At 49.9% G+C, this 24706-nt stretch overlaps 8 protein-coding genes across 8 annotated transcripts; 3 read left to right on the top strand and 5 right to left on the bottom strand.

Annotated features, from left to right (window-relative positions):
* The first annotated feature begins 1259 nt into the window (after positions 1-1259).
* Positions 1260-2098, top strand: K444DRAFT_382273 (uncharacterized protein). The gene has a single exon (XM_024872353.1). The coding sequence runs from the start codon at positions 1417-1419 to the stop codon at positions 1942-1944; it is 528 nt and encodes a 175-aa protein (XP_024737774.1). The 5' UTR covers positions 1260-1416; the 3' UTR covers positions 1945-2098.
* A 108-nt stretch (positions 2099-2206) lies between these two features.
* On the top strand, positions 2207-2985 carry K444DRAFT_612140 (uncharacterized protein). The gene has a single exon (XM_024880074.1). It carries the CDS (start codon positions 2252-2254, stop codon positions 2603-2605), a length of 354 nt encoding a protein of 117 aa, XP_024737773.1. The 5' UTR covers positions 2207-2251; the 3' UTR covers positions 2606-2985.
* K444DRAFT_612138 (uncharacterized protein) lies at positions 2661-3346 on the bottom strand. The gene is made up of 2 exons (XM_024880073.1): positions 2927-3346; positions 2661-2879 (listed from the first exon to the last, which is right to left on the bottom strand). Exons 1-2 carry the CDS (start codon positions 3137-3139, stop codon positions 2772-2774), a joined length of 321 nt encoding a protein of 106 aa, XP_024737772.1. The 5' UTR covers positions 3140-3346; the 3' UTR covers positions 2661-2771.
* A 5285-nt stretch (positions 3347-8631) lies between these two features.
* On the bottom strand, positions 8632-10871 carry K444DRAFT_588261 (MFS general substrate transporter; the record flags this gene model as incomplete). The annotated part of the gene is made up of 7 exons (XM_024878048.1): positions 8632-9589; positions 9708-9750; positions 9796-9983; positions 10038-10108; positions 10163-10386; positions 10441-10563; positions 10686-10871. 7 exons carry the CDS (start codon positions 10869-10871, stop codon positions 8691-8693), a joined length of 1734 nt encoding a protein of 577 aa, XP_024737771.1. The 3' UTR covers positions 8632-8690.
* A 1837-nt stretch (positions 10872-12708) lies between these two features.
* Positions 12709-14116, bottom strand: K444DRAFT_612134 (ATP12-domain-containing protein). The gene is made up of 2 exons (XM_024880072.1): positions 13762-14116; positions 12709-13686 (listed from the first exon to the last, which is right to left on the bottom strand). The coding sequence occupies exons 1-2, from the start codon at positions 14090-14092 to the stop codon at positions 12893-12895; spliced, it is 1125 nt and encodes a 374-aa protein (XP_024737770.1). The 5' UTR covers positions 14093-14116; the 3' UTR covers positions 12709-12892.
* Positions 14117-15323: 1207 nt separating this feature from the next.
* K444DRAFT_652423 (Cupredoxin) lies at positions 15324-16093 on the top strand (the record flags this gene model as incomplete). The annotated part of the gene is made up of 2 exons (XM_024885795.1): positions 15324-15688; positions 15787-16093. The coding sequence occupies 2 exons, from the start codon at positions 15324-15326 to the stop codon at positions 16091-16093; spliced, it is 672 nt and encodes a 223-aa protein (XP_024737769.1).
* A 7-nt stretch (positions 16094-16100) lies between these two features.
* Positions 16101-20696, bottom strand: K444DRAFT_381892 (putative Oxysterol-binding protein like protein C2F12.05c). Its single transcript, XM_024872351.1, has 4 exons — positions 20552-20696; positions 20324-20491; positions 17636-20228; positions 16101-17588 (listed from the first exon to the last, which is right to left on the bottom strand). Exons 2-4 carry the CDS (start codon positions 20344-20346, stop codon positions 16380-16382), a joined length of 3825 nt encoding a protein of 1274 aa, XP_024737768.1. The 5' UTR covers positions 20347-20491; positions 20552-20696; the 3' UTR covers positions 16101-16379.
* A 1389-nt stretch (positions 20697-22085) lies between these two features.
* On the bottom strand, positions 22086-23204 carry K444DRAFT_382102 (uncharacterized protein). Its single transcript, XM_024872352.1, has 3 exons — positions 22656-23204; positions 22170-22602; positions 22086-22100 (listed from the first exon to the last, which is right to left on the bottom strand). Exons 1-2 carry the CDS (start codon positions 22727-22729, stop codon positions 22266-22268), a joined length of 411 nt encoding a protein of 136 aa, XP_024737767.1. The 5' UTR covers positions 22730-23204; the 3' UTR covers positions 22086-22100; positions 22170-22265.
* Positions 23205-24706: the final 1502 nt, after the last annotated feature.

The following is a 24706-nucleotide window of genomic DNA, read 5'->3' as shown; positions in this document are numbered from 1 at the left end:
CTGGAGGTCCGACCCCTCGTTCGGTCTCGATTTTTGCCGCCCTGAACCGTCAACCTCTGTCAATCCACCGCATCCTCACTTGACGGTCGTTTCCACAGCACCTCACTCCCTGCTCGACTCTTGATGTTGGGATAATAGCTCTGCATGCTGAGGCTCCCGGCGTTCGAACTGGTGGGGGTTTCAACTCGCGATCTCGACGCGTCAACCTCGAGCCACTGTTTTCAAGATACATCTTGGTATGTCTTTCAATCCACACTCAACACCCTTTGAGAAGCGTAGCTGACCAGTCTACTAGACTGGGGATCGACTGCCTTCCCAACAGTTAACACATTCGCTACATAACTCCTGGTCGAACCCTTTTAATAGGAGGTTCTGACAAAAGGAAATTGGGGAAAGGCACCGTCGTGCAGACGGAACTGGGAGTAAATCTGCGCCTTCAAAGAGAAAAGCCTGCATTGATCAAAGGAGATGTCGGATGCCAAGCTCGAATATGCAGAGATTGCTGGAGGACAGGAGGAACCCGTAAGGAAACATGTCCGATCTTAAGTCCATATTTACTGACGCGGCACAGGACCCGCCAGTCAGATGGCCGCCGACAGTTGATACCTCTGGTTCCACGGGAGCATCTGGGTGAAGCGGGAGTTGAATATAATGCCAGGCTGTGGGATGAGCATGTCATGGAAGCGGAAAATGCATAATGTATAATTTTTCAGTGGGCAGAAATCGATTTCAAGGCGGTTCACGTTGGTTTTGGGACTGAATTTGGCGTACTTGGGCGGCGCAGATCAATGAATTTCTAGAGTTTGCTAGAATTTTCTTCGAAAAAATGATTTCACTTATATAGACGACCAGGAACAGCAAAATCAGTTAACTAAAAAAGTCGAATTCGAAATTCGTTGTTCTCCAGCGTGAAAATGCTGGTATGAGTGAGGTCGTAAATCGCTCAAGCCTTGTCACACCATCGGTAGTGGACCCAATAATGCTCAAAAGCAGCAGCCCGCACAGCACGTTGGGCAGGCGTTGTCTATATAAGAGCGACTCCCCAGCGCTGTATCCCAGCAAGCTTTCCCCCTCGGCCCGTCCCTTAGATTGCGTGCATTAGTCTCCACGTCGTATATCTCCACAACAACCATCTCAAACCCTTTGAAAACTCGTGAAAAGAAGGAACGACAGCCTTGCAATAGAGTAGAAGTGTAACTGGCGGGTAGTTAATCGCGTAAGAATATCACTGGCTCGGGTCTTTTGGAAGATGGTGTGGGCCAACTGATCCCGGCCTCCCCTATTGTCACACACAAATTAGGCGATCATAATAGCCTTGTTGCTTGCATTGGGCAGCAAGTCGCTCTCTGGGGGGAGGAGTAGTCGCCGTCACAATGGGCCTCTTTTTGGAGGCGGTGATCGTGTTGAAGGTCCACCATGGCCTCTCTCCTCGAAGCCGCCACCTGGGCCCTGATGGCAGTGACAAAGGGTGCCCGCAAGCTCCAGGGGCTTTGCCCGGTTGTCTTGAAGAGATGTCGAGTTGCTGACGAAGAACGAGCAGAAGCAGAGATGAATCTTGGAGAAATGCAAAGCGCTGGAGTCCGAAAGCGACGTGCGCCCGAGCAAACACCCGGAAGAGTCGACGACCAGGGTGACAGTCCCGCAGCAAGTCCCACGACGAGTACCACGAGTGGTACCATGACGCCAGGTACCAGCGAGGGCAACTTGGAGTCTCCAGGTATGGGTGGTGAGCAAGAGAGTCCTAAATTCAAGTCAGCTAATACAGGTACTTCTCGATACAAGATTCTTTCATCAAATCAGCTTGGCAGCGGCTTTCTGATCGGCTTGGAGAAAGACTACCCACTCGAAAGAGTACTGAAGAGCGGGAACAACTCAACCATGAGCGAGGCTATGACAAGTTCATACAAGAGGAGTGTGAGTTGTCCATCTAACGTTCCAATTTAAATAAGATGGAGGCTAATGAATGCTTGCACAGTGGACGAATATCCAAAAGGTTTCCCACAGCTAGCGGCTCTCATCAGCTGTGACGATTCTCTCTCCATGCATCGCAGCTTTAAATACTGCCACAGCCGCGGCCTTCTGCACCTCGAAGTACAAATAACAGAGCTGGAAAAGGAACTATACAAACTAGACAGGGAGGACGCCGCAAATCCCGATATGACATACCGTCTAAGGTCGACCAAGCATGAAAAAGGCTGGGACGCTGCCCAGGCAGACTTGATAGATAAACTGATGGCTAAGCTCAAGGAGTATGGTGAGCATTTATCAAGGAAGTCTAAGTGGCTGGCATAAAAAGACTGAATACAGTGTAGTTGAGATACTTCGGAACCAAGTCTTCTTGCAACAACTTGGCAAGCCACCGGCTCGCACGCACCGGTCGTACTTCAACTGGCATTGGACTAACAAGCCACTTACTACGGGTTATTATGACTACATATTCCACGATTCAGACTTTGTGGCTACCTCGGGGAACCCCCCAAGCTATTGTGAGGAACTCATTCGCGACCACATAGACTCACACCATTGGTCTCCCATCAGGGTACGTAATCCCCTTGCAACGATACTACAAGAGGATTGTGGACATCTAACAATGCTGATGGCGTGAAGCGAATTGTCAAGGCAAGTGAGGAGATGAAAAAGCCAACCAAGGACTCACGATTCACGTTCTTCTCTCCTGCCGCTGAGAGGGGCGTCGGTCGATTCTTGCTCGTCTCTAGCATCCTGTTGATTTTAATGTGTCCTGTCTTTCTTTTGTTCCTTCTTCCAATGTCTCATCTGATGATGGCGATCACAACTGCAACCTTTATCTTCCTATTCGCCTTGATCATGTGTGTTGTAACGGAGGGCAAAGTATATGAAGTCTTCGTGGGTACAGCGACGTGAATACCCCAAATCTTGTCGGGCGATCCATGCTGATCATGTACAGATATGGTGCAGTATTGATAATGTTTTTAGGCAATATTTCACAGAATACGCCAGTGAGTGGAATGCACTGAAGGTCAAGGACCGATCGAAGGCAGAGGTTGAAGTGGGCTTCTCGTTGAAAGATGATGACGGATGAGGGTTTGTCGCTGTTTGGGGTTCGAGCGCTGGGCGGTAAGGCAGAGCTTCTGGTGGGGATCAGATGGAGCGTGTCCATGTTCGACAGTTTGATGTTATCTAAAAGTTATGTTTTGCCGTGTTCGTAGGATTGATGTTTCGAGATGCAAGGCTATTCACCGCCTTTATTGAATCCATTTCAAATATCGCCTAAAAGGCCCGCGTGTTGCGTAGATGAATAATTCGTACTCGTAGCTGGGAGAGGTTTTCGACGCAGTTGGATGGGGCAGTCTGGATCTCCAATAGCTCCATTTGATGCGTGTTGCGATGTTGGGAAGGCGTCAATATTTTCACAAGGCACAGACCCGCGTGCATGCGCCTCGTCACGTGAGTTGAACAGGTTCATGTATGACCGATAACTTGATTGGTTTTTACTCTATGACTAATACGCAGAATGACCGTGGAAAGGGTGTACTGGTAATTCAGAATGAGTAGACGTCAACACTCCCAGCGACTGTCTCTGACTTGTTTGGCTCATTGGCGCCCAAGATATTTGTATCCCATTTAAATCTTGGCATAACAGGAGAGGAATTAACGCCAGTGAGACTGAAGGTCGAAATTAAATATTTTTTACTTAAGCTCATACATGTAGCTGAGTCCTAACAAGCTAATGAAGATAGTATAATGCAAGTTTTCAGATCGCTTAGCCGCTCCTTCAGGGGCTCGCTAAGGGTAAGCGATTCAGGGGAGAGGTTGCTTCACTTGCTCAATAATAAGAAAAGTCAAACTTCAGTGGGGTATGAAACTGCACAAGAGCTTGATTGCTATTTCATAATTTTTTGGATTTTCTGTTTAGGGCTTCGACCGATAAATAGAATTACCTTTTAGGTAAGTTTTGGATCCCTCTCTAGAGCGGATTATCAAATGAGATAAACATTGAACACAATCGTAGCTGTTTAAAGATAGATACAACCCCAACGATTGTAAAAATACTAGTTTTTTAGAGCCACAATTTACTAACAATCAGGCCAAATTTGACTTTGCTTGCGGGAAGTATGTAGAAATAGTGCTAAATCGAAGTGCGAGGAGGACTGCTGGCCAACATTCTTCATCGCAACAACATTAATAATACTAGTTGTGCTATATCCGATGATAGAAGCCATGGCTTGACTTGATGCTTGCCTCTAAACCAAAAGATGAGCCCGAACCCTCCATTACGTGGCGACGAAGTGCTCCTTCGGATCAGCCCTAAATTCGAATCCAACAAAAGCACTGCAACAATGCATCTGCGATGAGGAGTGGATGACATGAGTCCATGCGCTACTGGACATAACCGAACTTTCCGCATGACTATACCTTTCCAAAGCCGTGCGTTGTGTTTCAGCCTAAGTGTATGGGCTTTCCAGAGCGCTTCGATAACAAAGGGATGAGAAGATTGCCCCGGCAACCTCCCTGCGACACAAGATACGCTCGCCTTATACTTGTTGCAGTGGGCAGTCATCCATGTGTATTTTTTCGCAGAGCTGGAAGAGGAGTTCGGCAGTGGGATCACGTTGCTTCGCAGAGGGGGCTGTTCTTCTGATGCCAATGAGGTTTGATTCGTGGATTAAGGCAGGGACTATCGACATAATATGAATTCGAAGAAGTGGGATTTGGTGCCTCTATCTCCTGGATGATTGAGGTCGGGTCAGTCCTCGCGGAGACACAAACGATCTCAACAGAAGGAAGGGACCTTTGGTGCGATCAGCAAGTAGACCAGGATTTCCTATCACGACCCTCTGAAAGACTGATGGCGATCTTATAAGATCACGAGAAGAGTCGACTTACACAGAGGTGGGTAAGATCGCGATCCGTTGAAGGTAGGTGAGGACGAGGACCACTGGTAGAGACACGAAGTGTGCCGATCGTCAAAGTTGGTGAGCAGCACCGACGTGCGCGGCATCTAAATGGTTGAAAGCTAACATCGAGGTAGTTATACTGTTGAAAGAAGCAGGAACTCGTTGAGGCTGAGCCCAGTGTCGAATTTGCTGCCATCTGTTGAACTGGAGGTGTTCCGAACTGTTTTTAGCAGCTCCACTGAAACTTTTGGGCCATTCTCGCGGAAGACATGAAGCTTTGCAGCCTTTCTACCAAAGCAAAATACGTACCTAAACACCCTTGAGCCTCGTAAAAGATGCTCCAACTTGTGGTCGATGCAGCACATCTCCTTCAGCTGTTCTTGTGAACGAAACATTATTCTTCCCCTCTCCCTTTTTGACTCCTCTAGAGCTGACCACTGCGAATTGCTGACTTGAGGCTGGACAGCCCCTGAAGCCAAACGAGCCTCTGTGTTACAAGGACGGCTGGGATATGATAGGTGCTTCCACCGTAGAGATCGGCCAACAGGAGACACCTACGTATACGACGGCATCGTCGGGCACTCAAGCATCAATTTCTTCTTTCCTCAACCCAACCGACGACCTGCCACCAGAGAGTCCCTTTCCATCAGCATCCTTCGATCCATGGCGAAATACCAAAACGAGAGTTGTATTGCTTGGCCATGGCGTGAGCTACATGAGTCAGTCGAGGCTCCCTTTCAGACAACGTCTATGCGGTCAGCACCCTCAAACTTCGCGGTGAATAATGTGCTCCCTTCCGCTGCTATTCCATTCGGTAATGTGCACAAATTCGGCCCTTCCATCAACCTGAGCATGGGTTGCCCATGAAACATCATTGGAGCAGCAAGGTGATTTCGGATTCGTCACGAATTTAATATCAAGCGCGTGCATGGATTACAGCGGGATACGGGTGTTACGCATACTGCATGGCACGGTTGCTTCCAAACTCTCGGGGATACGCATGGAATAGCTGCCAGAAATCGACCGAGCGTCCGATGCTTTACTCCGTATTTATGGGAAATGTCTGGCCCGCGGTCGAGAGTCTGGGGTGGTAAGATTATTGCTCAGCCTTCGCTTGATCCTTTTTCCAGGCTCAGGGATAATCTCTCTTCCATGTCTACCTGCTGATGTGTGCTCACGGTAGGAATATGTATCCCGCGGTATCGCGGCAAGCAAACTGGCGTCGTTGAAATTCCAACTTCTCCAGCTGCTCTGTTCACTCGAAGGCCATAGCCGACAACCTGCAGACTGGTGCCCAGATATGCGGAAGCCTGACTGGCGTTTCTCTCACTGCAGAGATGATTGGCGAACTCGCCGTCACATCGGCCAGGGCCCCTGTGGGGTGCCGCTCTCATCACAGTCATTCTTGCCCGGATTACCAATTTTGAAAACAACTGCATATTGTGGGTGATGGCGTGGGAAGGGAGATGGCTTTCCCCAGAATCAACGAATTGAGTGCGCTTCCACATGTTTTCTTATTTCCACCGGAGTCTTCGTGCCGAGAGCGCTCTGAACGCCCCTTTCGGGTAGCTCTCAAAATTAGACTATCGCTTTATAGAGAGCTGGAAAGGGGGCTTAAAGACATTCTCTAAGAACTAGCAAACATTCATTTTGTCCTCAAAGTTGAATATTTATTTTGTCCTGGAGCGTAGAAATTGATTATGTGGAGATCTTTCCAGTGCGAGTAACAGTTCCGGAATTGAAGGAAGGGATAGGAAAGGTTTATGCGTCATCCAAGTCACTGGATGGATTCGCAGGGATCAGTTTAATGAATAAAGAGAAGTCTGAAATTTATCTCCATCAAATTGCAAGAGCGAACTGTGGACTACCGTACCATTCATTATACGACGGCAAGACCGCCCTTTTCAACCCCTCAAATTTGGGGGGATTTTTCGTGTAGAGAATGATAATTGAGTTTTGATGGAGGGGCGCATGAGTGAGAGTGAGTATTCAGCGCGGATAGCTCAGTAAAGGTGCTGATCTTCAACAGCAGTTTCACATTTCGATTACAGCGGGGGCTTTGGTTCAAGAGAAGTTGGAATGAAAGAGAGAAAAGGAATGAGATCTCGCGAACTGCTGCCCCCTGTTACGCGGCGGCTCGGACCTGACGATCTCCCTCCCTGGCGAGTTGTTGGCCGGGAAACGGATTGATGCCGGTCCCTTCACCAGAGCTGGGCGTAAGGCACAGCGTATCGGAGATCCGCTTATCTGCCTTTTCAGCACGGCAGACGTGACTGAGCGGTTATTGCAAGCCTGTCCCAGGTCACCCCTCTCCCGAAGAGCCTCGCCGTTGAGTTGGTGGCTTCCCCCGGAAACCCTTGCTTGATCCGGAGGGCTGGGTCTTCCGATGGGTTCCCCAACTTTCTATGGAGCTCAGTGCAAGGAGTGTGTTGCTGGAGAAGCCTATGGCTGCTGGTTGCATATGCATAAATTCGTTTCTTGTCATAATCACGCGGCCCTGCAACCTTCAACTTGACAGAAAGGGCTCCATTCAGAACCTATCATGGACGACTGCTTGTCCTATATGATAATACAGCGGTCTGGTCTGAAATGCTTCGCATAGGCTCCCATTTCCCTAGCTGGGCTCGGTCAATGAGTGTGGTTTGGAGGGCGCCCTTGAAACCACCAAACAGTGCGAGTTTGTTTTTCTAAAAGTCAGCTTCTGCTTGAAAGACAACCTCTCTTGTCAAACTCTGCACATGCTCTTGACTTGAAAGCAAGCTTGGTGAACAAAACAAACTTAAAGATCTCCTCAAGTTCAACAAATGCTAACAATTTGCAGAACGAATGGTGTCTAGCGCAGCCAGTGGATCAATTGGGCAGCGTCTTCCCTGCGAACGGAGGTAAACACTTAGGGGGAGCAACTGGAAATTGAGCTGATGCGCTGCAGAAAAGGCCTGCTAACATCGAGGGCACTCTAAGCTTATAACTACGTTTCTTGAGGCACTATGGCAGTATATTCGCTGCAGAGGGTGAACGGAGGCTCCAGAAGACAGCCACAAGCCGCATTCCAACACAATGCGGGATGCACCAACGCTCGTGAACGTTCTAGCAGGGCCACCTGCTGCCCAATTCATATAGACGAAGGTGACGACAGCCTTTCAGATTTAAGCAAAGCACGATTCCATTTGCAGTCAAGTTGACACAATTACAGTATCCAAATGACCCCAAGCCTACGAGACCTCAGCTAAGAGAGGAGTCCAAAGGATTCCAAACTGGCACAATCCAGGGGCCTGCGGAGAGAAAGACGTTGAACATGACTCTTCATCAGGCCTTCCTGGCCATATGCGGCCATCCTCAAATTCACGATGGTGCGGCAATTTGGGCTGAAAGGTGTAGACTCGACCTTCTTGCTTGACTTGCCCAGTCAAGAGACAATTTTAAAATACAAATTGTCTAATTGGTATCTTAAAAATGGCGTTACTTGGCATAGATCATGGAGGGTTCGGTGTAACATATGAGTTAATGTATCTTGTAATTCTTATTCGTATGAAGCTAGTGATTGAGGTCTAGTTGAGACGAGCTTTAGGGCTCTTGTTGCGAGCCTTCTCAGAAAATTGAGCGTAGCCAAAGAATTTGAACGTTGTACGGAAGTACAGTACGAAATCACATAGCCTACATGACATTTTTCGATATCCAAGAACTATCTGGGCAACAAAATTATTATCTTAAAAAGCAGAAATCATATAATGAAAAACTGAGTCTAAATAAAGAGCGGGGTATCAGTCAAGAACGAAAATTCGTAACCTTCACGTCTAAGACGAAACCAGATCTTTAAATGCGACCTTCAGACTTCCCCAAGTTCTTTTCCACGTCGCTTGACTCAACATCCACAGTTTCTCCATGATGCTTAAACCCCTGCTCCGTCTCCAGCTGAATATCCATCGAGTACTCCTTAACAAAGAAGCACGTCAACATCGCCACAGAAGCGAGCCCACACATCGTAACCCAAATCACTTTAATACTATCCGCATATGCTTGAATGAGCTGCGTCTTCGCCAATCCTGGCTGCATCGCCTTGATAACCTGTACCAAGCCCGCAGCATCCTTGCTGTACTCGGCAGCGAAAGGAGCAAGGAGGGGATACGCTTGGAGTTTTTTCTGGACCATGTTTTGGAAGATCGTGCCACCGATAGCGACGCCGACTCCTTGGCCAAAGGCCCGGAAGAAAGAGAAGAAGGCGACGGCGTAGGCGCTGTCGATTGCTGCCGCTGAGGATGGGATGGCGATACCCATGCCGGCGAAGAGAATTCCGGTTCCGAGTCCGGGTACCAGGTTCAGGAAGACCCAGGCAACGGTGGATGTATTTACGTCTTGCAGATAGAGGAGTCCCATTCCCAGCACCGTGAGAATCCAGCCAACCCAGAGCGCCCATTTGTATTTCCCCGTAATGCTTGTGGTGATTCCTACGACGATGGAAGCTGGAGCGACGGTGAACGTTTCGGGGAACACCGCGATGCCGGTTATGATTGGAGAGTAGTCCTTGACAGCTTCGTAGTAGATCGGCAAGTAGTAGAGGAGACTCCAGAGAAGCAGTCCATGGATGAATGTTTGAAAATAGACGAGTTTGGATGACAAGTTGTTGAAGATGCTAAATCGGACCATGGGCTCCTTGGCGACGTACATTTCGTAAGGGGCGAAAGCCGCAAGGCCAACAATGCCCAGTATTAGTGCTAGGTAACGGGGGAGTCAGCAATTGCTCAATTGGGATTGTTTCGGGAGAGGACATTGTATTAGGAAAATCTCATGAAACAGTCGCAAATAGGAAAGGGTTTCTCCCCCAACACCTACCGACAAGCGTTTTCCAGTGGTTCCATGGATATATCACACCGCCCTGTCCACATTAGTATTGCTCTTGCTAAAGAGGAGTGCTTCTTACCCATGAGACTGGGATCAAGACACTAGTAGTGGATGCAATGAATAGGACTGATCCAAACCAATCAACACGCTTCAGCTGCTGTAGGAAAGGGGCGGATTTGGTGTGTTGGAGCTTGAGGAAGAATGCGACCATGACATATCCAATGCCAATGATTGGGAGGTTTATCCAGAAGATCCAACGCCACGAAGCTACGAAGTAGTCGATCAGCAAACAACCTACGATGAACCTTCGAAGTAGCCTACCATCTTGAGCAAATGCACCTCCAACAATAGGCCCCGAGACTGAGCCTATTGCGTACATTCCGCTCACAAAACTATATAGTTGTTTAGCAACCATGCAAGTAAAAAGAAAAAGAGTAAGCTCTCACCCAAACCACTTCCCTCGCTCTCTCAATGGCACCATATCAGTGATAATAACTTCCGTCAACGAAATCATGCCTCCTGCCCCAATACCCTGCAGGCTTCGTCCAACAAGCATGACGGTAAAGCTATTAGAAACTGCCGCAATGATCGCACCGACAGTGAAGAAAGTCAAGGCCACGAAAACCAAGGGCTTCCGGCCGAAGATATGGGAGAACGAGGCATAGCTGGGCTAAGGTTTTGATTTAGAATTAATATTATAAAACTAAACTTTTTTTTTATTTACCTGAAAGACGGTCGAAGTCAAGAGGAATGATGTGCCAGACCAGAATGCCTCAATGGCTGTCCCTTTGAGCTTTTGAGCGATGATGGGGAGGGCGACCGATAATGAGGTCGCGTCTAGAGCTGCCTGGATTAATGAAATTAGTATTGTTTGATAGGAAAGGGATATCAAAGGTCTCGAGAAGTCCTGATGAGGAATGTCGACCCGAGTGTCTCACAAGCCGGAAGACTTTCGGAGAATATGCATACCGCCAGTGTAACCACAGCAAGAGAGCAAAACGCCAAGCAGAATCTCCAATTCGGGCTGAACTCAGGACCCGATGCATTCTCCTCAATGCTCTGTTCTGCAGTTTCTGGCTCCTCTTTCGATGTGATCTCGTTACCACGAGCATCTGCCACATCAGTCGGCGCAATTGGCTTCTCTGACGATTCCATGGTGGCTATAGGATTCTAGCAGACAACTTGGGATCGAAAACTTCGTGAAGAATGGAAAGGATCAAAGGTTACAGGTTGCTAAAAAGAATAGATAGCCATGAAGAAGCGGGATTACGAGAGAGATTTCTTAACACGAGAATTGAACGGATGCCCAGGCCGCATCATATCAAGGCAGCCATTATAGCATGCCCTATTGGGGCCGGGTCAACTGCCCCACTAGCTCTTGGATGAGAGCCACGCCGTACATTGTCCATTGATGGGGCGGCTGCTTCAGCCTCCAGCTTGTGTGCATTGTGCCACAGTCGGGCCAACGTGTTTGTACAGCAATCAGTTCGGAATTTGAAGCTGATTGATTCATCCGAGTCCATAGAACTCTCTATGTCCTGGTCAATGGAGCTCTTTCTGGACGAGCTCGTGTCTCAAATTCTCGATATCGGGGGAATTGAAGACGCAGAAGGAACTGCAGGGTCAGAGAGTCGGGATGCGATTCCTCCGCTCTAGCGAGTCCGTTTGCGAGTCCGAACAAACCTCACTTCGCAAGGAAGCTTCACGGTTTTCAGCTCTCAGAGGACGACAAGATTTCCACCTCTCCTAGCAGCAAACCAAAGCTGCAAAGAACAGCGTCAGCATGAAGAGTTCCACGCATTAATTGATGCTGACTCGAAAGGTAGGTGATCGTCGTTGTGAACTCACAAAGCTCCACTGTTTTTTTGCCAATGAAAGCTTCGCCGCACTAAATTCCAAACAGAATCCCATGACCCTCGGCTTCGAGATCCTGAGGACTTCCTATTGGAATGGATGTTGAATATGGTTCTGAGAAAATGACTCTGAATTGGGAGGAGAAGGTGTGCACTATGCTCGCCCTCTGGACATTTGTCGCCTCAGCCGTCAGCATGCTAAGAATCAGCCAGCCTTGATGCATCTCGCCCTCCTCCTACTCTACCGGGCATTGGGGGCAACTGGTATACAGCTCCTGCACGCGGATGCTATCTCCTGGTAAATATGCTGACCTCCCAATTAAACAAACCCAACCAATGTATTTGCAGAGGAAGGCTGCTACAGCTCCGACTGGGCTCCATAATCGGTCTTCTGCCCCCAATGCGCCGACTTCCTTAATTTCTCCTGCAATGGCCTCTGGATTCCCCTCGGAGCCCAGCTTTGGCAAACAATTTCGCCTACTACTCCGTCCACACCTACCCATACAGTGATTACGTCGCCAGCTGATTCTGGTCTGATATCATAACCGTGGAGGTATGTGAGGATTTCTGGGATGTATGTATCAGCGATGATCCGCTGGCGAAATATAACGGCAGCATTGTGCTCGGGAATAGCACGTGTAGAGCTGTGACGGAAGTGTGAGGTGAACAGAGTGGTTGCGAGTTCGATTCCGGGATTCCAGTCGGATGATACAAGCCTTTGGGCTTTTGATTTGGGGCCGTATTCTACGGGTTCTCAGCCTACTGCGGTGCTGTCTTTGGTTACTGACACCCAGAGTCTCACGCATATTGGTAATGGGCCTATCCTTCCTGATACCAAATAGAGGAGGTTTGGAACCATGAGCAAGACGGTATCTACACTGACGACGTCAGTGAGACGAGCAGTAGATGTTCTACTGTGTCGATGTTCAAACGTCGTCGCTCCTATACCTTTCAAGAAAGCCGCTCAAGCAATTGTCTCGAGGTCTGGTATTCCAAGATCGATTCCGGGAGCGTTAGGCATGATACTTCTCTGGCTGCCTTTTCAATAGAATCTTGACTCCGCTACCGCAATTCCCTCATTGAAATGTACGAAGACACAACATACGCGTGAAATATGAACCCTGAACGAACAGCAAGAGCACCTTGAACTTTTGTCATTGCCATGAAAGACTCCACAGATACACAGGCAACTTGCCACCAGAAAGCGCTTGCCGCCGGCCCCCCCGGCTCAGCAGGTCCTCGATTTGAGGAGAGGAGTGTGATATGATAATATATAAACATCTAAATATACTGTACAACTTGTACAATCGTCAAACACACAACTTACACGGCCTCGCCCGAGACGAGCAAGACCACACTCCCAAACTGCCTCCTCACATCCTCCTTATCAACATCATGCGTATCCTCCACCTCCCCCCACATTCCCGTCTGCCAATCGACCTCCAGGCTCGCCGCTCTCGCCGCTTCCTCAACCCCAAACTTTTTGCCCGCCTCCTCGTCCCTCAAATGCGCCAACTCCGTGCTCCACTCAACCAGCAGCCTAGCTGCACCGAGTAGTCCTTTCCCCGCCAAAACTCCTCTCTCTAACCCGGCAAGCTCAAAAGCAGGAAGTCCGCTAACCCACCCCTGAATAACATCCCTCGTCATCTGCGGCTGACTCCTCGGTACAATGCTCTCTGAATCCAGCACCGGTACGATCTCGACGCCAGGCCACACCTTCTCCGTCAAGTACTGAATAATCGGCTGCGCGGTCCTCCTCTGAATACTCCTCAGACTCTCCGTTCTCTTGACGTGGACATCGTATCCCGGCGGATCGGGCTTTGCTTCCGGCGCCCAGCATAGCAATGAATCGGTATCTAGATACCGCATCACAGTCTTCACTATATTGGCCCTGATGTCCCCCTTTCCTGCTTCATCTTCATCTGCGATGTCGAGGGCGCGGGAGACGAGGGAGGTCATGGGAATAAGGTGGTGTTTGAGTGCTTGTTGGGCGGACACCAAGAGATCCCATTCTAGGGCGATGGCGGATGCGAGGTGTGGTTTGTGGTGGGGGACTGTGAGGATGGCTTTTGATGGGCGGCGGAGGGGGCGTTTGTCCAAGTGGACCTGGAGGCCTTCTATAGATCAACTCTTTAGCACGCGCCCTACAAAATAGATGGAAAGGTGATTTAGGACTTGAATGGAGTCCACACCATCCGTATGCTTCACATGCACATCCTTCCAAAATCTCTTGTGCTTCGCCGATCCACCACCAGCGCCCCCAGCAATAGCCCTCATATCCTGTCCTCTTTTCAGCAGGTCCGCCTGTTTCCTCCGTCTTGCAACTCGCGAGTCCACATGTTCAGCGCTTGGTACAGGTGCTGTTGGCGGTGGGCCGGAAGCTGTGATGGGAGCCACTGTTGCTGGGTTCGGTGGCGAATTGTGTAGACATCGCTGCGTAAATGGTGAGGATATCCGGGCTCTCGAGCAGTTGCGGAAGGCATTCGTGCCTTCTGCGAGAGGTAATTGAGCTATGCGCTTCATATTGGAGCTGGTGGTGGATGTTTTGAGAAGGTCGTTGAGCTTACAGCACAGGACGATATTTTGCAGGGGGCTGGCTATTGGCTTTGGCTCGCGTCGAACGAAAAAACGCCGGGCTATGAATCAATGTCCCCAAGGTGGACCTTTTGAACACGGCTTCTACTTCCGCTCCGAACGAACCTCGAATTATCGTATATCTAAAGTCAACCCTCTCCGTATACGTTAACACTAGAATATTGGGGTCCGACCCCTCTGGACCAAGATCCATGCCAGCTTTTGACAGTGTGATTGAACATTTTTGAGAAATTGTTAAGACGCTTTCTACAGAGATTTTGGTTCTGTGAACCCCAGTCGCTATCCTCTCCCATTTTGCTCCGACCCGCGGCGGAATCCCTTCCTCCTTCTCCAACCCATCGACACTTTATCCTGAATTGCAAGAGCAAGTATAGGGTGAAGCCACTCTCAACAAGTCCTTCTATGCTTTGTAATAAAGTCCAGACCGTCGCAAAAATTACGCCTTTGCGCTGAGTGCGTGTAACGGGTGTAAGCCGCGGAAAGGTTCCTCCGCTTCAACATCGCAGAGGCGAAGAGGTCCAATTGCATCTTTCTCATCTCCTTGCAAAGCTGAGAAGACGGATAGCCTCAGTTCCGAGTAGAAGAAGTACGTCAGTGTTGAGTAAGGCCGAAATTCGATTCTGCTTCTCCTGACCACGCACCTCGTCTAAAGAGCCACGAAAAGAGCCAGAATGAGGAAGTCCTCCACTTGGGGTATACTGTTTGGCCTTCTTACAAGGCTCAACATTCGGATAGCTTCATATCCGAGCACACAAAGTACGTCGAGGTTGAGTGAGACTCTTCGGGTTGGTTGAGTTGATGGGAGAGCCGAGGACTGTGTGAAGGTTCAAGTGGGCTATGCAACTTGGTGATTGCTTCCTAGAGGAGATGAATTGCGTTAATCTCCTTCTGGAAGCAAATGAATTTATCAGCGAAATTTTGAACATTCATCCGATTACTATGATCAACACGCAAGTCGGATGGAGTCCAGCGTCAGGATACGATTTTGCAAGGCCTATTCTCGAGCCCTGCAACAAAGAGTCTTCAGATATATAAAGGAGGAACGTTCCAAGATTAAACAACAGTCCCCAACCTTTCCCCAAACACCTGTCAGCTTCCAATTCTCACCTACTCTTTCACATTCGAATCCAAACTCAAGAGCCTCCACCAAACCCTCAAAATGCGTCATGCCACCCCTATCTCGTTCTTTCTCTTCTTCCTTCCCCTCACAGTCCTCTCAATATCCATAAACCACGACATCACTGTTGGCCCCGCGCTCTCCTTCTCCCCCAACACTACCTCCGCCTCGGCTGGGGACACACTCACCTTCCACTTCTTCCCGGGCAAACACAACGTCGCGCAGTCCTCCTTCAGCACCCCCTGCGCCCCCTCACCAAATGGTTTCTATTCCGGCTTCATAGTCCCAGACTCTGGAGAAGATGCTACAAAATTTGTGGTGACGGTCAACGATACGCAGCCGATTTGGTTTTACTGTTCGGAGGTTATGCATTGTCAGCTGGGGATGGTTGGGGTTGTGAACCCGCCGTATGTCTCTTCTCCCTCTTCCCCTTTTCCCCCTCTCCCTTTCTCCCTTTCTCCCCTCCATCTCTCACATCCCGCCACCAATCTAACAAACCCCCCAGCATCTCAGGCGATACACTCGCCTCCTACGCCCTAGCAGCCTCAAAAACTACCGATAGCACGACACCCGCCAACGTAGCAGGAGGAGTATTCTCTTCCGTCAACGGCCCTCCCTCTGCCTCTACTTCTACCTCTGCCTCACCTCCTACGTCAACAACTACTTCTACTGGAACAGAAACCAAGACAAGCGGCACCAGTACCCCAACACAATCAACAAGTGCAGGAGTAGTTCTCGTTAGCGGGAATGTGTTCCTTAATGGGATGTCGGCCGTCGTTGCTGTGGCTGCTATTTGGGCTGGCTTGATTTGAATCGGGTTAGGTCTGGAAGGAAGGAATGTGGTAATCGTAACAGGGCATACACGAGATATAAAGGATGGAAAGTGATGGCTGAAATCATTTTTGACTTGTGGTTCATAATATTTAATAAAACTCAGGAAATGTTTAGTGGAATGAAATCTCATTCACTGCCCTCGATGTTTGATATACCTATTTGCTCACACTTGCTGAACAATTAACTACAGTCATACTATTATACTCTTCCTTCTCTCTTATTTCTTTCATCTACCACATCTCACATACACCCCCTCCCCGCACCTCACCTCCACGTCTCCCTCCTAACCATCTGATCATTTATCCCAAAAATATCCTCCACCCCAGTCCACGCCCTCTCCTCCCTCGCCCTCTCCCGCTCAGCCCAATACCTCCCATTAAATTGCCAGAACATCTCCCCCGTGACCGGACACCTCGCTTTACTAAACCAAACCGGCACGAATTCCTCCCCCTTCTGCTCCCTCTCCCTCCTCTTCGCCCGCTGCCTCTCCTCCACGCGATTCTTCTCCGTGGCCGCAAAATCATATCTGCCGTCCTCCATTGCTCGTTGGTCGGGTCGCAATCTCGTGTCTGTGGGTGGAAGCCAGGGTTCTAGCTGCTCGTTGATGTCGTTGAGGGTCACGACGAAGGGGGTCAGGTTGAAGGGGATGCCGGTTGGGCGGGCATTGGCTTCCCACACCAGAAAGGCTTGGTTGGGCTCGCTGACGCTGCCGCGGTGGTGCATTACTTGGCCGACTTTGGGCTCTTCGGGCGTGGCTTCATAGCCGGGAGTCAGGCGGGCATAGATTCGATTGTTCCAGCGGCCGCCGATACTGAAGCGTGTTTGGCCATCTGCGTCGTTCACCCGGCCAGTGATCTGGTATGCGCTGGATGCCTTCCAGCCGCGAGGTTTGAATTCGATGAGACAGGTTTCACCAGTTGTCCAATTCTTGACTTCCATCGGTCCGTAGTTGTCAACTGTTGGTGAGCCAGTGATGATGCCAATGACTGAAGATGTAACTTTTTTCCAAGTATACAGCTCTTCCTTACCGCTGTTCGGCCGGAGCTTGAGGAACCAGGTACCGAGAGGATTTATATCGAAAGATTTGCCGTAGAACTTTGACTTGACTGCAGACTCTCCATAATACGTCCATCTCGGCGACTCTGCCCATGCAGCGCCAATCGGAGGATGATGACTGACTTGTTCAATGAAGAAGCGGTAGTTCTTGTCTGGCCGTACATACTCGAACGTTTCTCCAAGTAGAGGATTGAAAGGCTTCGCAACTCGACCAATAGTCGAAGCGTACTCACTTGCAGCAAAGGCAGCCACATAGATCATTCGCTCAGTGGAGTCTGTCCTATCAGCCGCAACCTCAAGGAGGTCTGCATATTCCATATCTTCGGCACATCGCTGGAGCAAGGAGGTAGGTTCGTTGAAAGAGACCGGAAGTGTCATCTTCGTCATGTCCTTGCCGATCATAGACTTGAGAATGCTCTACAATTAATGTTAGCCATGATCTTAATCTCGTATGATAAACTCACCCATAAGGAGATCTTAGGTCTGTCATCTGCATCCATCTTGAGCTTCTTACGAATTCCAGTCTCGTAGCCTTTGAATGAAGGACTGAGATCCATGCCTTCAATCTCGGCGACTTTCTCTTTCTCCTTTTTGATACTCTTACCCTCGTAACTTGGCGGAAGCAGCTTAGGAGCAACGGCTACTTCTCCTGCATCCACAGCATCAAAGAATTCTTCATCGTCGTCCGACTCTGTCTCGGAGAGGTTGCCCACTTCTAGAAGGATCGACTTCCTGCGAAGAGAGCTTGCAGCTGTGGATTTCCGTCTCAGTGCGGTGCCATCGTGATTGAGAGAGACTTTCTCAAGAGCATCTACAAATTCCTGGGTCTTTGAGGGCTCCCCCGCACTTTCTGGACGACTGCTGATGATTGTGCTTCCCTCGATGACTTCGCGAAGAGCTCGCTTAGTCAACTTCCTCTTCTCTTCTGATTCACCGACTTTTTGCTCCAGAACCTCTTGCTCCCGTGCCACCTGCGCCATGCTATCTTCCCACATTCGCCTCATATCAGCCTCTCGGTCAAGGCGGTATTGCCAGTACGCGTCTCTGTCCTTTGATATCTTGAGGAGATCTCCAACAAGACCTTTCAGGTTGCGTATCGAAGAGTCGTAGGTCTGGACTGCTTGTATGGCGATGGAGTCCGATATGGAAAGAGTTGGATTCTTGACTTGCTCGGACTGCAGGGCAGCATTCACTTGCCCCATCATATCGAGTTGCAACGTCGCTGACTGTGCTGTGATTTCGAATGCATCTTTCGTGGCTGGCGCTTCAGGATCACTAGAGCCCTCGCCATACTCTTCGTCGTCATCGTCCCCATCAGTGCCTATGGGCGGTCCATTATTGCTCGGCGTCTTGCCTGGATCTCCCATGAAGCTGGGCTCGTAGGATCCATAGGCTGTGCCTTCCTCATCGTCCCCCACGCTTCCACTGGCAAATGCAACTTTGTGGCCGCTATGCTTTCCGGTACTTGGCTGTGGGACTAACCGGGAGGTGGTTTGGAAGCTGCTTCGTCGAGTATCTGCGACACTTGTTGCATCGCTAGTGAGGTCTGCCATGGATGTGTCTCGCGTCAAACCAGAGGTAGAGTGTTCGGCCTTTGCTTGCCGTAGCATTTCTGCGCTCTTTTGCCTCTGTCTGTCCTCTTCCTTTGCTTGGTCCTTGGTCCACTGTATGGAGTTGTTGAGCGCCCAAAACCATCTCTTTGCTTCAACTTCATGGTTAGCCTTGAGATGGTATTTGACCGATGACTTTCCGATGATCTCGAACTTCGTCTTCTCGGTTGGGTCCATGTTAAGTTTGGCTATTTTCATGTTGATGGCACCACGGCAAGCGGACCCAGCATCATCTTGGTGCTTGTAGTAACTCATGACTCCGTCTTCTAGGACAAACCATCGCAACTGATAACCCTTCCGGTAGTTCGTCCACTTTTTCAGATAGCCCTTCATCTCACGACCTTCTTTCCCTGCAAGTGCATCACCTGGGGCAGCATTGACCGCTCCTTGCTGAGATGCATTACCAAGGACAGCCTTTTCTTGAATTCCACGCTGTGCAGCCACTGCAGCTGGAGATCGCTTGAGCATAGCTCTCGTGGTGTCGTCTTTGGTAACATCCTGAGGCAATTTTCCTTTTCGATCTCGGCGAAAAGGGTCAGCTCCATGGAGAAGCAAGACCTGAATCAAGGCGGTATTTTTCCGTCTCGCTGCTTCATGTAACAAGGTGCCTCCAGACTGAATGGTGTTGATGTCCGAAGCAAATTCCCCCCCATTGATGTCCAATACCATCTTCACCCGCGGCTCTTCCAGAACTGCACCCAAGGTCTTGTAATCCCCTTGGGCAACCAGCGCCTGTACCTGCCTGATCTTTCCATCGACAAATATAGACCGCGATAATTGTAGTTGCTGGAAGATATCTGGGGTTCGCGCGAGGTCGAGGGGCAGGCGGCCTTGGTAATTCGCGATAGAATCATTGATGCCAGGCTGATCCAACAACAATCGCACAACCTGCCCTCGACCCTGTTGAGCTGCAACATGCAACGCCGTGTTCCCATCCTTATCTCGCGCATTGACATCGATCGACCCTGCACCGTCTGAAAGCACGTATTCGATCACAGGGAGCTCGGCGCACTGTATAGCAAGATGCAATATGGTTGTGTCGTCCAGTCCCGAAGATCCTGCCCCCCCTGCGCTAGATGTGCTTATACGACTGCCATCCGTCTCCCTTATCGCTTTTGATATTGACGCAGTGTCTCCATTTCGAAGCGCCTCGAAGATACGGAACTTCTTGACCGATTGCTCGATGGACACCGTCTTCTCTTGAAGGGGCGGTTGGGCTGGCATGATTCTCGGAGCTTGCAGATTCGAAGTAGATCTCATCAGCCCTGCGGTACCTGTCGATGGTTTTGAAGCGTGGCCGCGAGAGGCATGATGGGCGACTGAGGCTGGGGAAGCTGCCCCAAGGGGCAATGAAGTCATCGATCCTTCCTCTGAATTGCTCTCCTTATCGTCGTCCTTGCCTTCCTTCCGTCGCAGTTTATGGAGAGTCGATTTACTGCGCTTGTGACTGAGCAATGCCATCATTAGCAAGGCTCGAGAAATTTATGCCAGGCACCGGGGCTACGAGCAGCCTCTCCTTCGTATTTGAGGGAATTTGCTAACCTTTCTCCATTGTGGTCCGACATTTTGGCAGCAGGTATCTCCCCAGTTTTCCGGGAAAATCGGCAGTATAGACTTTCGAAACTACTCGGGCTTGAGTAAAGCGTTACGTCGAGCACTTCATGCGGGGGGAGTGGGTAGGTGGGTAGCGGCAAGCTTGTGTATGCAGCACTAAGAGGAACGAGTAATCAGCTCTGAAACTGCAAAGAAGGGGGCAAAAGAGAGTCGTACACTTTGCTAATGGTTCTGCGACGGCACAAGGCTCACTCCTTTCAGCAAAGTGTTGTGCAGTCACAATCTACGAGCCTGCAGGCGTCTCGAGCTGAGGACAGCAGGGGTCAACAAATATGACGAATGTTCCCAGTCTCGAAGCGAACATGTGACACACCCATTGGTTGAATTGAAGGTAAACCTTGATCTAGACAGAAAAGGGCAAGATCAGCATACAATGATAAATCATGGTGAGATTGACTCCAGTTAAAGGAAGGGGATAGGGTTCACCGTTGTGGGCTCCGAGACTTCCAGAAAGTTGATAAACGTGGGGAAGACAACAACGTCTGCACAATTGGAGCATTGCGATAGCGCGATCACTCCTATCATAGTATCATGGACGCGTCAGGAAGTCAGACGGCAATTGCCACCATTGATAAAGGCCAGTCGCCATGGTCTGAGCCACCTTATGTCACGCATAGCCACGTGAGATTTCCCTAAGACGGTAAATTCATTGGCAATGCTCCTTGATTATTCAGATGCTGGGGAAGCCGACTCAAGCGGAAGCTGCAGGGGGCTCTTTGTGTTGCTGCTTTGAGAGCAGGGATTTCTGTTTGATTTGTCATGGCCAACTGTACAGCTCCCAAGTGTCTCGAGCTGAGCCGTGTAATTTCTGCCCTTGGAGTCGAGGTTGGGGAGGGGAGAACGATGGACGATGGTGCTGGAAACACTTTCCTGAACTTGACTTTGTTCTTGATCAACAGCACTTTATTTTGGACGAAGCTTTCGTCAATTCATTCCTCTCAATGGTTAATCTGAACAAATTTCCAGGCCATGGTGATTGTATTTCCGGTACCGCAGCCCCCCTCAGGTGCTATTGGCTAATCAATTCAACCAAAAACAGAAATAAGATCCATTCCCATATTAGCAAGCACCAAAGTCGAATTATTCAATTCATGGGTAGGAGAAGGAATTTTGCTTTATGGTTGGATGAAGTTCTTGTCCTCCTTAACCAACAACCCGAAATACGCTCTTCCAATTCACCAATCATCGATGCTAGCATTGTGATTGGGAATACTGATCCTCAAGGCCACGCGAAGGTCAAACTCACCTTGAGGTTGAGGTTGGTAGCCACTATTGGGAAGGATTAGCTCATCTGTTCTTTTAAAGATAGAAGAGAAACAAAGGGAAGTATGGGGGTGAAGCGAAGGAAGTTATCGTGTCAGAAATAGGATGACGACAAAACGACAAGTTCTCGTCATCTGAGGACAAAAAGAAAGATCAGAGCGAAACCGATTCGAAATTGCACCTTCAGATAACGTCCAAACGATAACTTCTCGTCATCCGAAGATGAACAGGAGATGGGAGCGAAGCAAGTTTTCGTGTGCAAGAATTGGAGGGACGGTATACAATACATCAGAGCGAAGCTAACTCGGCTGTACATCAAACAACGCTATCCAATCATCTGAAGTCAAACAGTAGATGGGAACGAAGCGAGCCGTGCATTTCGTGATATATCAGAACGAAGCCAGTGGCCTTGTTAAGACATCAGACAATGACTTCTCATCATCTGTCGCCGTCGAAGTGAGAAAGCGCAGGACAAGGAAGAACTCAACTTGAAGGGAAGACTTCAACTTACACATGGCATTAGCCGGAGACCTCTCTCCGAACGTAAACTCCAAGCCCATCAATCACCAAGCCCCGCCCGCGGAAGATTCGCCCCAGCAACTCTCTCCTACACCAGCCAATATCCTCGAAATATGTCGTGGAACCAAGGACGGTCGCAGAGATGTTCAGGGAAGACGGCCCGGTAGCCGAGGCCACCACCCTCGACAAAGTCTAAAGCAACATCCTTCGGCAACTCCTGCATCTCTACCTCTAGTAGAAGGAGAACAAGCGACATTGCGGATTCGGACTTGATCACCAGCGATGCAGCAAAGGCGAGCGCAGCTACGTGGACCAACGGTGAAGCGGCCTGCGGAACCCATCTTGTGGTGGCAACCCTGGGCGTTGTAGGCATTGGCAGCCCTCCAGTTCTGGCCACGGACGTAGGTGCAGAAGGCTTCGGAGACCTACAAAGTGATCGCCAGCTTAGGAAGATGAAAGGGGAGGGGGAGTAACGTACCTTGTTCTTAGCAACCAACTCACTGCCCCTGTCAAGACCGAGGGGAGACCGCAGGATTCTACCCTCGCCAACATGAACTCTTACTGGAGCGGCCTGTCCTTTCCTTCCGGGGAGCGGTATACTATTCACTGGGTGTGTCGGGGAACCAGGACTGCAACATTGAAAAGAGTAGAGTATTAAAAGCGAAGGGGAATATAGGCGCGAGCTGGAAGGCCCCCGCTTGGACGGGACAGGCTAATACCAGAGTCTTTGGCAGGCATAGGCGATGGCCGGAACCGAACGAGAAGGCACTTCGAAGACCAGCTACGATTGCCTGAACAAATCGTTCGCCCCAAGTGGAATCGCAACACTCTTCTGTCGGCGTTGGCGGTACCATTAGGGGATGTTTGTTCGGCGAAGGAGGGACATGCTACCAAATTTCCATTTTCCTCAAGGCAGACGCCTGTGGCTTTAGCTGAAATCTTCTTGCCATAGCCCACGCCAAGTGGGAACGCAAACTTGAAACCAGTAACAATCGGCTAGAACAGTGGGGAATCGCAGCCCTCTTCTGTGTGATGGCAACTTGAGGCAGGTCTCGTGGGACCTTGGAACGATACAAACCGTATTGAGAGCATGCCCTCAAGCTCAGTGATGCTATGGCCTGCGTGATTTGGGGTTCCTGAAAGTCGAGATCACTTTCGGGTCTCCATCGAGTAGAGAGAATATCTCATGGTGGCCACACAACGCTCGCAAGCTGCAATCAGTCAACAGAAAAAGCTGGCCATCTCCATCTCCCTGGCATTTGGGTTTCCGGTGACGAAGACTGCTGGATGGAAGATACCGCGGTGCTTCTCAGCCTGAGCGGCTATAATGGCGCTCGAACAGGCATGCAGCTTTTGGTGGGAGAATCCTGGCACGTGGGAATGTTCGACTCTCATCTATCGCAATACTTGAAGAAGGTTGAAACCGATTTTGGCCCTAGCGTCTCATATATCTAGTTACCTCCGGAGAGGTTGGGGACATGACCTCTGGTGGCTCGGAGATGAATGGATTCTGGTACGAGACTGACGGTGGTGAAGGTGCTCTATATGGTTTGGTCGGTCTGGTTCTCATCGAGTTTGCAGGGTATACATTCGCCAGTCCTGCTCATGAAGCCCGAGAAACTAGACTTCGTGTCATCATTCACGAAATTGGCACTCAAGACCCTTTTCTTGATCAATTCGTCGATGGCTGTATCTCGGAGGGGCCTCCCATCTGACGCCATACCCATCTCATGGGGCCTTGTCTCTTCTGCGAGGATCCACCATATGGGGAGGCATATTGACCACAGATTCCGGGTAGGCTCATGCGATGGTCAGCAGGATAGTAGTCCGATGTCATGCTGCGAAAACCCAAGGGCTGAGATCACTTGTGGCTGGCGAGTGGAGATCTCTTCGTAAGATTATATCCCTTCGGAGATTTGGCCTCATCTTGATCAACCACGATGTTAGGAAGTACCTCGATATCCGGTAGATAAGGCATCCCATCATTGAGGATCTCGTTGTGGAGGTCGCTGAAGCTGCCAAGAACAGCTCGCCCTGCATTCGGCCTTATAAATCTTGGAATGGGCACGGTTGTAGGCCTTTATCCAGTCTTTCTCAATGACACATGGTCTGGCCAGCTGGCTCTCGAGAACCAGAGGCAAGAGTCTCGCATCACCGGGATGCTCACGTAGGCCTTCGCCAAGCCTGGCTCGGGGAGGAAGCGGACGGAGAACGATGTATGAGCGAGCAACATCCCCGATGCATTGGAGGTTCCTCAACACCAACCTGGCCCTTCTCATCACGTGGAGTTTCATGAGGAGGCTCCTCAACACCAACCCGGGTACGGCAGAAGAAGTAGATGACACCCTTCTCTAGGATAGAGCAGTGGAACCGCTCTCCTCAACGCCCTCTTGCTCGACCTCCTGGATATCGTCACCCGCCCCCTCACACTCCTCCTTGACAGGCTTGGCCTTCAGCTGCTTGACGGACGTAGCAGTCTCCTTCTTGGGGGCCTTCTTGGTGACTTTGTCGTTCTTCGTAGCCTTCGAG

The sequence above is a fragment of the Hyaloscypha bicolor genome (assembly GCF_002865645.1).
Source record: "Hyaloscypha bicolor E unplaced genomic scaffold K444scaffold_57, whole genome shotgun sequence".
NCBI lineage: Eukaryota > Fungi > Ascomycota > Leotiomycetes > Helotiales > Hyaloscyphaceae > Hyaloscypha > Hyaloscypha bicolor.
The sequence above is the reverse complement of the archived record's forward strand: the minus strand, read 5'-3'. Positions and strand labels throughout refer to the sequence as shown.